Source organism: Mixophyes fleayi, chromosome 3, assembly GCF_038048845.1.
Source record: "Mixophyes fleayi isolate aMixFle1 chromosome 3, aMixFle1.hap1, whole genome shotgun sequence".
Taxonomy (NCBI): Eukaryota; Metazoa; Chordata; class Amphibia; order Anura; family Limnodynastidae; genus Mixophyes; species Mixophyes fleayi.
Window position 1 is genome coordinate 175,960,978 of NC_134404.1, and position 12,492 is coordinate 175,973,469.

A 12,492-nucleotide genomic window follows, 5' to 3' on the forward strand; every position below is an offset into this window, starting at 1 on the left:
GTTTTACTTTATGGATTTCATAACATCTCCTAAAAAAAAGGAAACATATGAACATGATGACCCCCTAACTCATTACAATATAGGTAATGTACAAAGCGCATTTGAAGCACAGGGCAAAATTTATTAGTTTTCATCCCATGAGATTACATGGTCCACCAAGTGAACTTTAAGGTGCACAGGTACTCTTTGCTCTCAAGAGAAGGCTCCTCAAACTAAAAGTGCCTCAAAGTGTGCGGGGAGGCAGGGAAATCTAAAACTAACATCACATTAACTTTTGACTTCGCCAGGCAAGTCTCAGGGGATATGCACAGTGGAAGTGAAAGCTCAGACTTTGGTTTTAGTTCCACTTAGTAAATAAATATATAAAATAGTTAAAAAAAAAAAATGTAAAAAATATCCCACAATGAAAAAGATGCTTTATTCAGATATGGAAGCATTTTTCATTCATTTTCTTCTGTTAATCGCCATTCACAGATGGTGATAACAGATTAACTATTGCAATGGTACATTTACCGCCAGGATCCTTGTTAAAGATGCTTACCATTGGCGGTAGTTCCCTATGATAAATATACCCATTTGGCTTTTTGCCCTTTGATAAATATACCCCTATGAAGGTCAAAGTGAACCTGTCACTGAGTAAAGCGATCATCATTTTATTTAATCACAGTTCCCCTGTCTGACAAGCTCTGTGTTTCTGGGAATCTGTGAGGTATAGAGCTACCAGCCCAGGAGAGAACATTGTATAATCAGAAGCTTATAATGGAAGTACAATCAAGCAGTGAACATACTGGGGACACCACATTACAGGCTCTCTGAAGAATATGTGGACCCAATATCTTCTATTCTGTTTTCTTAGCATACAAAAAACTAATTCCCTTGCAATCCCCCTCTTAACAGGTTCATTTTAAGGTAAATGTTTTCTTTCTCCCTGGAAGAATTAACTCTATGTATACATTCAATATATGCTGCTTCACCATGTCACTATCAAAAGGCAACTGTTTGTTGGAGAAAAATGTATGATATAATGCACACAATATTGCAAATTTAAAGGGCTTCTTTCACATTCTAAAATTGTGTGAAATAAACATCTCCAATCATTTACTCTACATTTTATAGTCATCAGTGTGCAGAAATTAAAAAAAAAATGTATCTAATGAAGTAATTGAGTGCATGTATCTTGTATTTGAAAAGATTCACATGTTTCTTCTTCATATAGGCTATGTTCAGTCTGTGCATGGTTGAAAGTGAAGCTGATGAAGTGAATTTACATGGTGTCACCAGCCTTGGATTAAAACAGGCCCTTGATTTTGCCTACACTGGGCAGGTACTGTATTATATTTTCATGCAATATCTATAAAACTTAAAGTTACATTCTAATAGACTATTAACATTCTACTTATGTTATTACACTTACCATTTTAAATATCCACTGTCCATCATGAAGGTACAGTTTAAATTAATTGTGTAAAATTAAATAAAACTAAGGGGTAGATTTATCAAACCTTCTTAATAGGAAAACTGGAGTTCAAATTATTGCTTTCATTTTCTGGAATGTACTAGAAATATGATAGCTAGAATATGATTGGTTGCTATGGGCAACACATCACCTTTACCTTTTTAGAAGGTTTGATAAATCTGACCCTAAACGTATTTTCCTTTTTTTAGTTTTCTGTAGGCAGAGCAGCTATGTTGGTTTGCATAGATATTAAACAGTGAAAAGCAGAACTTAACAGGAGGCAGGGCCGGATTAAGGGAATGGAGGTCCCAGGGCTAAGGGGGTCTCCATTCCCTCGTGAGGCCACCCCCCCTGTGAGCCTCCCCAACCTGTGAAGTCCCCCCCCCCCTGTGAGCTGCCCCCCCTCCCCCCCCTGTGAGCTGCCCCCCCTCCCCCCCCCTGTGAGCTGCCCCCCCTCCCCCAAGCGCTTACCTCTTTCTGTTCCCCAGTCACTGTAGTCCTTCCGCGGCGCGCTGTAAGCTCTTTACTGAGGAGATCTCATGAGAGTGAGGCAGTATCACTCTCAAGAGGTCTCCTCAGTAAGGAGATCACTTAGTGCCACGGAAGGACTACAGTGACAGGCTCAGCAGCATTGACCGTGCCGGGGGCGCCAATCGGTCAATAATGTCGCTGAGCACTTTCAAGGGCCCCCTGGATGCCCGAAGCCCCTGTGCTGTAGCCCAGTTACATCTCGGGTTAATCTGGCCCTGCCAGGAGGTTACCCAAAAAAGATATGAAGCCCACTAGGGGGAGCCATATATTGGGGACACTAACCCCTCCCATCCCCAGTAGAGTACACTAGAAAATCAAATAAGAAAAGAGAAAGCTGCTCTAAGCTGTTTATTGCCATTATCTCCATTGTTCATTGTACCCACTACTTAATTAGCAAATCACCATGTTTGCTGTGACTGTTAGGCATCAACCTATTAAGAGATGGTACTTTGCAACAGGTTGGCCTATGTATATATGCAAACCTATAATAACTATAAAGTTCTCTGCTTTCAATATTTATATCAGAGATAGGCCTTTTATACTATTTTATCAAATACTGCCTGGTGTATTTTTTGTCTTGTTAATGGGATGTAATGATTTGCTCTTATGAGCACCTGGTTATAAATGGAGTACAACAGCTTACCTTTGTCTGTTTTCTGTGTAGTTTGTCTGTTCTTCTTTCCTGGGGGGTCTGGGGTTTTTGGACGAGGTGGGTAACCTGCTGGTAAATTCTGCTCTCCATTATTTAATATATATGCAAACCACTGAAGCATATCTTACTACTGAGAACGACTTACTAAGTCACCATGGTAGCTCTTGTTGTTAGAGTTAGTTACTTCCCTATTACAGAGTTAACAGGTTTGCCTATGTACAGTTTTTTGCAAAAGTATTCAACCCCTTACCAATTGAATAATTTTACACTGAAATGTTGTTATCTATAATATTTTTTATATAAAAGCACTAAAACCCAAACTTTTGTTTGTAATGTGTTATTGCCCTCTTACTTGTCTGTATGTATTATCCAGTATTGTTTTATTAATCTCTGTTCCCAATTGTAAAGGGCTACAGAATTTGCTGGTTCTATATAAATAAATTTTGATACTGATGACGATGATGTTATAAAAACATCTTAAGAAAAAAATTAAATATGCTGGTTGCACAAGTATTGAATTCCCATACTGTAATATTTTATAGTCACCCTTTGCAGCATTAACAGCTTTAATTATTTTAAGATAAGCAATTACCAGCTTTGCACATTGGGAGGTTTTCCAGGCAGATTTTCTCCAGGTTGCTCAGGTTAGTCCGAGGACGCTTGTACACCCCAGTTTTTAAATAGTGCCACAAATTCTCATTTGGATTGAGATAAGGGGGTAAATGTATCAAGCTGAGAGGTTTGAAAAGTGGAGATGTTGCCTATAGCAACCAATCAGATTCTAACTATCATTTTGTAAAATGTACTAAATAAATAATAGCTAAAATCTGATTGGTTTTTCAAACCCCCTGGAAAACTCTCAGCTTAATACATTTACCCCCAGGACTTTGACTAAGCCATTGTAGGACCTTTTTGTTCCGAAACCACTACAATGTTAGCTTGGTCTTGTGTGTACGATCATTGTCTTACTGAAAGATGAACTTCTGCTTAAACTTCAGTTTTTTAGCAGACTGAAACATGTTTTCGTTCAGTATTTCCCTTAATTTTGCATCATCTATTGTTCCATCTATTTTAACAAAATACCCAGTCTCTACTGAGGAGAAATAGCCCCATAGCATAATGTAATTGACAGAATTCTTCACTGTAAGTATTGGGTTTCTTCAGGTGTAGGTATTGTTAGATTTATGCCACATATATTGCTTTGAATTATCTTGGCCTCAGCTGACCACAAAACTTTTTCCCACATAGCAAATTAGTTGCACTCTGGCACAGTCCAGGGGGTAAACTTATCAAGCTGCGAGTTTCTGGCGAGTTTGAAAGTGGAGATGTTGCCTATAGTAACCAATCACAATCTAGCTATCATTCTGTAGAATGTACTAAATAATTGATATCTAGAATCTGATTGGTTGCTATGGGCAACATCTCCACTTTTCAAACCCACCGGAAACTTGCAGCTTGATAAATTTACCCCCAGATGTGTTGTTACATTGTTCATTTTGAGTAATGGCTTCTTATGTGCCACCCTTCCACACAGGCCAGTGTTATGCAGAGCCCTTGATATGGTTGCTGGTGTACCTTTACTCCAATCTCTGTAGCTCCTTCAAAGGGATTTTTGGCCTATGTGTGGCTTCTCTCACATGGTCTTCTTGTTTACGCATATGGTTTTGAGCAACGACCTTTAAAAAATTACAGTATCAGAATATGAAACTGACATCTCTCCAACTTTTTATGTGGACCAGATGAAAACTTGTACTTGTTGTAAAATTACATTTCTGTTTGTAAGGGTTGAAATAGTGTTTATGGCTAACTTTTGAAATTTGTATGTCTATGAAGACCCAGGAAAGAAGGTAGACTCTAAGCTGCATCCTTTCCCATCCTTTTGAAAAGCAGCTTTGATATATTTTATTATTTAAGCTTTGGGGCCATCTAGTGGCTACTAGGTAAACTTTACTGTTGTATGCTGAATATAGTCTTTTGGTGGTAGCAAACACATGAAAATTACTAATTCAGCATGTCTGTATTTTGTCTCTGTATTTTTTTTAATTATTATTTTTTAACTCTGGTCAGTTGGGAATCTTTAAAACTAGTAAACATCACATAGTTACAGTGGTACTACTGTTAACAAATTCACACTAGGAAATAATAGTAAAAGTGCAGTGCTGAATATAAAAGGTATTTAAGAGCCTTTAAGTAAAATACAAAATTTCAGAATTTACTGACTAATGGAATTGACTAAAACATCTATTTTATTGAATCTAAATAAGCAGCATTAGTACAAGGTAAAAATATAATATAATGATAATAGTATGGGACCTACATAACATGCACAATTAGTCTTCCACACCTAAAGCTGTACTAACAGTCAGTGGATATTAATTAGGAACTACACATCCATAGTTGCACACAACTCCTGTAGTCAGTCTGTAATGGCTAGGAGGTCCAAGAGATAGATCCACTTAGAAGACACATGCCAAAATCATGTATAGCAGGAATTTTTTCTGCCAAGATGAAACAATATAGTTAACATGCTAATTTATAGCTCAGATCAAATAATTCATCCAGGTAAGAAAATTCCTTCCACAGTATAAGCGGACAGATTACATTAATGGTACTAATGTAACAATACTCCTTGTTTTGTTATTTTAACAAAATCTGCATGATTTCTGTTCTTACCGAACACAAATTATGGTAATATCCAGCGTTTGATTTACACAATACACAAAGTGCACTATGTTATGATTGTGAATATTTTCAGCATACTTGGCATAATATTCAGCTTAAAGGGTAACTACTCTGACAACAGCTTTGAACAGAGTATCTTGAAAATCTTGGAAAGCATAATAACAAAACTTGTAACAATGATTGTAGCTAACATTTACAAAAGAATGCATACGTGACTATATAAAGTGATTCTTTAACATATTTGGATAGTGATGGACTTTTAAACTTATATGATTTGTTTTGTTACAGTACAACTTTGTAGGTAAATATCATAATCTATGCTGTGAATTATTTTCAGACTGTAATATGCCTATACCTGGTTCTTGAAAAACAAGCTTTTTCTTTTACACCTGAAAAACTGGCATCTTCCTTCATCTTCTCTAGATGCATTTTATAGTATTTTACTACTAATGCTAAGTAGTATAATAGCCATGCAAATAGTTATTCATTACTGAGATACATAAGCCATAGCCAGTAAACATCCAGCTATGATAAATGAGAGCTGTTTGTGAGCCGGCTTGCCAGATTTCTGCTTCAGTTTCACTTGTTAAAACAAGAAATAAAATAAAGTTGAAGCATAGATACCATTTATTTTAAATGTTTAAAAACTTATATAGCATAAAACAGCTTTATTATAAATAAATGTTTTTTTTTTTAATACTTTTGGTCTGCTATCACCGACCTGAAATGACGATAGCAAAACTAGTAGAGTTGAAGTGAAATAACACTGAACAAAATATTTTATCATCATGGTTCTGGGATGGAAATTTCAGTTTTGGGGTTTAGTAGCTCTTTAAATCCCCTTGGCCACTGTGTTTTGTGTTACCCCATACTCCCACCTCCCCAACATACTAGCTCTCTATGGTGCCAACCTCCACTGCATACTATCTGTATAAAATAAATACATGGAAAAAAAATCACTATTTCAACCCATATTTAAATAATAATAATAATAATAATAATAATAATAATAATAATAATAATAATAATTAATATATAAAATAATAATGATATGAAAAAGGAGCAGATTACAACCCCTACATCCCTTTTGCCATAGACCATGATATGTGTGACCTTTCATGAATCCGGCCTGGTGTTTACTATAACTATTGTTGGGGAAGTGCCTGATTCAGGTTCCCACATCTGGAGAGTGGTTTATGGCTTACCATTGGCTGTGCAGAGTCAGTTCTGAGCTCCCCAGATTGAGTAAGTTCCCTCTTCCAGCCCTCATCGTGGTGGACCCTTAATGTAAATGTATGTCATGAAAAGGAACAATTAATGTTGAGGAATGTAGAGAGTAATTATTGATGTATTATTTACACATCATTGGCCTAATCTGTGAGGGGATTGTTTTTTCCTTGTCTCCTGTCAGACTAACAGTTTCCAGGTCTGTTAACTACAGAAAGTTATTCTTATGTACTATGAAAACTTATTCTTTGCATTGTCCACTAGAGCTGTGTTGTGAGATACTTGCCATTTTATGCAGTCCCATCAATTAGAGTGTTAACAAAACTTTTAAAATATATGTATAAAGCCATACCAAACCCAACAAAATGTTGAAGATATAACAAGCAATCTTGGCGAGGTTGTACCCATTAACCTATCCAGGAGTATCATACCTGATTATCTAGTCTAGGTGAGGCTTATAGACTCCAATGGGTACCAGGCTTACATTTAGACTGCGACTGGCTAAATAAATTAAATAAGTTCATTTTGTGAAAGCTGACTGTTGTGAAATGCCCTTTTAGAGATGCAGTTGGCATTTCCAAAGCAATTAAACAGAAAAAGTAATAGCCTGACATTTTATTTTCTAATATGGATCACCGGACATTACCTTATATTTAAAAACATGGCACATTTTTTAGATAGTCCCTTTGAAGGAGTAATTCTTTAAAAAAAATAAAATAAATAAAGCAACAAGGTTAGTCATGTCTTTAAATCTATTGGTAATTGGATACAAATAACAATTAACAAGAAATCAATATAAAAGGCACAAAGACCATATTAAAATAATACATAACACATGTTCAACTACCTATATGCCTAAATAAATCCCATAGAGTGTATTAAAAATAACTGTTTTTTACAGCTTGTCTTGTAATGAAGTGTTTCTGTGTACAATGTATGTATTCAACAGCAACCAACATTAGCCATCTATAGGGAATTATTAAAGTACCTGAGATAATTATTATTTTTGGCATGCGTAGCAAATACTGTGTGCTGTGCATACACACTTACAAGCTCTGCATTTGATAGTTCGGAGAGGCTGCGCAGGGCCGGTAGTGAATTGATTGGCTGCATTCTTATCAATATTACCTCAGTCCACAAATAGATGCCTCCACTGTGATAATGTAATGTACTGTGCTGAATAATGCATCACCAAAGGGTTTTTACTGATCACTTGCAACATTAGGTTTTAAACGCTGTTATCATCTGATTATTAAGTGGAGGGGACCACAAGATTAGCATAAGTCAGACATGGCAATGTATCTTTAATTACCTATATTGTATTTACTGACACAAATTCTGGTTACTTAACATATTCCTTGTTTTAATAGATTCTCTTGGAGCCAGGTGCAATCCAAGATGTTTTGGCAGCTGGGAGTCACCTTCAGTTGCTTGAGCTTTTGAACCTTTGTTCTCAATATCTTATCCAGGTAAGATTTACAGTCACCCAGGAAATATCTAAACTTAAGTGAAACATAAAACAGTCTGAAAATGAGCAATTTGTTCCCTAAAGATGATTATTCCTGTATTACCTGATTTCGGTAAGATCTTATGGTGTATATTCAATTGGCCGCGTTACTGTCAAAAATAACGCGGCTTGCGCACTATTACCGTTATTACGGTAATAGTGCGCGTAATTATCGTTATTACAGTACTTTAACGCCAGCTTTCTGCTCGCAGGTGCGAGCTGAAATCCGGGTTAGAATTACCGTAATAATGATAATACTTTTAACGCTACGTTACTTTTGCGAGTAATCTGATTAATTGAATATGCCTCTATGTTTTTAACAAATCTTGGGAATATCTCAATAATAATTAATTATTTCTGCCTCCTAGGCATATAAAATGTAAACACATATTTGATGAGCAAATGAAAAAAACCATGATTTCAAGTAATGAAGTCACAGAGTATTCATATTGAAACCATGGAGTTTATATTTGTCATTCGGCAGCACTGGTTTCAAATAAAGTATTTGTAGATGTGGGTGTAGAAAGACTGGAATGACAAATCTCAGGAGTGAAACATAACATCACATACATAAAGAATGCAGAACAGAGAACAGGAACTTCCCAGCATGCCTAGCCAATGACCTCACTTCCTGTCAGGCTCTGGCAGATCATACATTACAGTACTTATGACACTTTTATATATTTAAATATTTTATTGCATTGATCAAAATGCTCCTAGAAATGTGCATCCTCAAATAAAGTATACTTCAAAGGTGCAAAAACTGTTCAAAAACCATTGACGGTACAGTCTGAAATTCCTACAGCTACAGATATAAAAACCGAACTGAAGGAAGAGAAATGTTCTGCAGACTCCTGGTAAAAAGGAGATACCCCCTAAATACACCGTGAATTTCCTTTAAAAATAATCTTGTACCGCAATGCACATAATCTCATTTTTGCATGTGGCTCCATAACTCTTTGCATTTATGCAACTAGCTTGCAGTTAGCAAGGAATACCACAATTTTCCAGCTCCTTCTATCAGAGGATGCTACATTTTGCATCTTCTGAGATAATGTCATCTTGGTCCACATATCCATGTACTTCAAGAGATTGAGGCAGTAAGAGGGACAGAGAAGCCCTGGAAAAATTGCCTCTTTTACTAGCTGGTAGTGCAGCTTTAAAACTCCATAAAAAATTTAATAAGCCATTTAAAAATGTGGTCAATATATGAAATGAACATATTTTGTGCTAAACGAGTAGTACAAAGTGTAGGCAACTACAAATGTACCAAGAAAGTTTAGAATATATGTATGTCCAAATGTAGTCAATGTAAATAACCTGGATTTTAGTGACATGCAGTGGCAAGCTGGGCTTTGGAGGCAGGGGGGGCATCTGCACCCCAAGCTGAAGCCATAGTGGGCTACTTTGGGCTGGGTCACTGGGCCACCTGCATTTTATTCCTTTAAAATGTTCCTAATAGGCGGCTGAGTTGAGTTTTGCCCCCCGTGCTAAAATTTGCCAGCCCTCCCCTGGTGACATGGGATCTACTTTTTGTTCATTCACCATACAGTATTCCATCACCCCTCTTATTTCTAGAACCCTACCTGTGCAGAGCAAGATCAACCCAAAAATAACAGACAAACAGAATGCTGGTTAAATCTGCCATCCTTTTCAGGGGCAAACGCAGGATTTGTAGAGGGGGGTTTCCACACCACGCCACCATTGGGCGTGACCAGCATGCATGGGGGCATGGCTATAATATTAGACAGTGCTTGGCTGCTCTCCAACTCTTCCTATTCCTATAATATACATGGGCAATGCTGCATGTACTACTGTTAGGTGTACGCAGCTCTCCCTTTTCAATCAGAGCCGTGTGAAGCGGAGCAGGGTCCAACCACCTCAATTATACAGTGCCCCAGGCTTGGAGGGGGGTTTCCGGCCACTAGAAACCCCCTCCCCCCTCGGTTTGCCTATGCTTTTATTAAGAAAAAATACCTATATAAGAAAAAATCAGTCAATATGTTCCACTTCCTTAGGAGAAACAGCATGTGAACAGACGAGTTGAATGTCCTGCTCTACTAGTCCTAGGATAGAAATATAGAATATTGATTATTACAACTCTTTAAGCACAATTACTATATATAATTAGATATAAATAGACAGCCCCATTTCCAGAACAGTATTAAAAGGAGATTATGTGAAACTGGAAAAATCACCACTAATAAATGATTAAAATAAAATAAAAAACATTTTATTCACTCAGATATATAAAACACATATTAGACAAATTTTGACAATATAAAACTGCATCAACAATTTAATAAAACAATTTACTTACTAAACAGTTTGCTGCAACTACAATGCAGCTAACAAAAAAAACATATCCATATTTAAAGACACAGCTAATACACAGTTAATACATATTTAATAAAATACACAGCTGACACATATTTATGTTTATTTATTTTGTATTTCATACACACATAAACATAAAGGACCTGATTCATTAAAGAAAGTAAAGCAAATAAGGAGTAAATATGCTCCTGGACAAACCATGTTACAATGCAAGGGGTGCAAATTAGTTTATTATTTTGCAGGTAGGGAGAATACTGGTTGTTTTTTTTCATGTAGCACACAAATACGTGATAGCTTTATATTTTCTGTGACACTTCGGAGGGAACCAGCTACTAGATGGTTCGATTAGTCTGTCGTCCCTATACCCAGGTCGGACGACCGATTTGCACGTCAGGACCGCTGCGGTACTCCACCTCTTTGGTGGATAGGGCAACAGTGGGTTGCTTTCTGCTTGCACAGCTGATAGCTGCGCCTGCCAAGTCAAACAGGTATCACGTGTAGGAATTATGGTCATCCTCATCTGATCTTCATCCGGCATCACAGAAAGGTTTTAAAGTTGAATCTTTAGCCTTTGTAAATCTCAACTTTAAGGAACCTGTACCTTTCTGTTATCTTAAAACTCTTTTTACTGCGATCCAGTGTTGCTTCTCGAGATTGATTGCAAATTGTCTCACGTGGCTCACAGCATGTGTGATTTCGGGTGAGTCCCAATGCTTGCATACATTAAGCTCCCAACAGTACTTTGATAAGGAACTTTCTTAATTTCCTCTATCTCCTTGTCGCTTGTTGGCGACATGACTTTTATCCTTTTTATGCTTTTATCAATGAGACTGTTCACTGGCTTTGCATCAGACATTCCAAACTTGGTAAATATTGCCTCAATGTATGCCTGTTGATCAATTTTAACAGACCCAGCTTTCAGATTTTGCACGATTCTCACGCCTAACAAATGATTTGCAAGACCTGGATCTTTTAATCTCTTGGAACACACTATCATCTTAGTGTTCAGGTGACTCCATATAACTCTTTTCAACTAACTCCCCATTTAGGAATGCTGAATCAAAATCAAGTTGGTACAGCAATAAATCATGAATTGTAGAAATGGAATGACTAACCTTAAGGTGCGGTATCTTGGAACAGGTGAGAAGATTTCCCCAGATTTTTGGGTGCATCCTTTGGCAACAAGGCAGGCTTTGTAGAGGACAATGGTTCCATCCTCAATTAGCTTTTTACAAAAGACCCATTTGTTCTTGATCGTCTTACGGTGACTCGGCCTGTCAACTGCAGTCCATGTATTGTTGTCATCCATAGCTGTCAGTTTTGTGTCTATTGCCAACTTCCACTCTTCCCAGTTACTGCTTCATTTCACTTCTCGGATGTTTTGTGGTTGACAGAAGGATATTTTAGTGAATTCCTCGCAATATTTCCTGGGTGAAGTCCTCTGTTGCTCCTCACGGAACTTCAGATTTCCAATTGGTCGTCCACATTAACGCCCTCAGTTTCAGACACGCTTCCTACTGCCTGTATATCCAGAATTACAAATTTTTGCTCTGGTTCTTGTTCCACCATCCCACTAGATGGCACTGTTTTGTGACACACAACATCTTTGGATTTTATGAGACGTTTGTTTGTAATATCCCAGTGCCTGTATCCTTTACTCTCCTGGCAATATTCAAGCATGATAAATTCCACTGGCTTGGGATCCAGTTTCTGTCTCCTTTCTTTCGGTATATATTCATACTCCTTACAGCCGAAGACACAGAGATGACTGCAACTTGACTTTTTCCTGGACCATGCCTCCAGGAGTGGTTTTCCTTTCACAGCTACTGTGGGTGCACATTTTTTTAGGAATACTGCAGTGGACACTGTTTATGCCCAAAAATGTTTTTCCAGGCCTGCATCAATTAACATAGTTCGTGCACTTTTGTACAGTTTGCTCACTCACACCATTTTGTTCTGGCGTGCAGGCGATCGTCACTTGATGCTGTATGCAATAAATCTTTAGGAACCCAGCTAAAGTCCTGTTGTCATACTCTCAACCATTATCAGATCTCAAGACTTTCAATTTCAAACCCGTTTCAGTCTTCACCATGGCCCTGT

At 37.3% G+C, this 12,492-nt stretch overlaps 1 protein-coding gene across 3 annotated transcripts in view; it reads left to right on the forward strand.

Moving 5' to 3' along the window:
• The window catches only part of KLHL32 (kelch like family member 32), a 165,741-nt gene that overhangs the window by 59,119 nt on the left and 94,130 nt on the right, over positions 1 to 12,492 (forward strand). For all 3 annotated transcript variants that reach the window (XM_075202813.1, XM_075202814.1, XM_075202816.1), the window contains 2 exons: positions 1,217 to 1,324; positions 7,919 to 8,017. In XM_075202813.1, the coding sequence (XP_075058914.1) occupies positions 1,217 to 1,324; positions 7,919 to 8,017 (207 nt within the window). The remainder of the gene's footprint in view (positions 1 to 1,216; positions 1,325 to 7,918; positions 8,018 to 12,492) is intronic.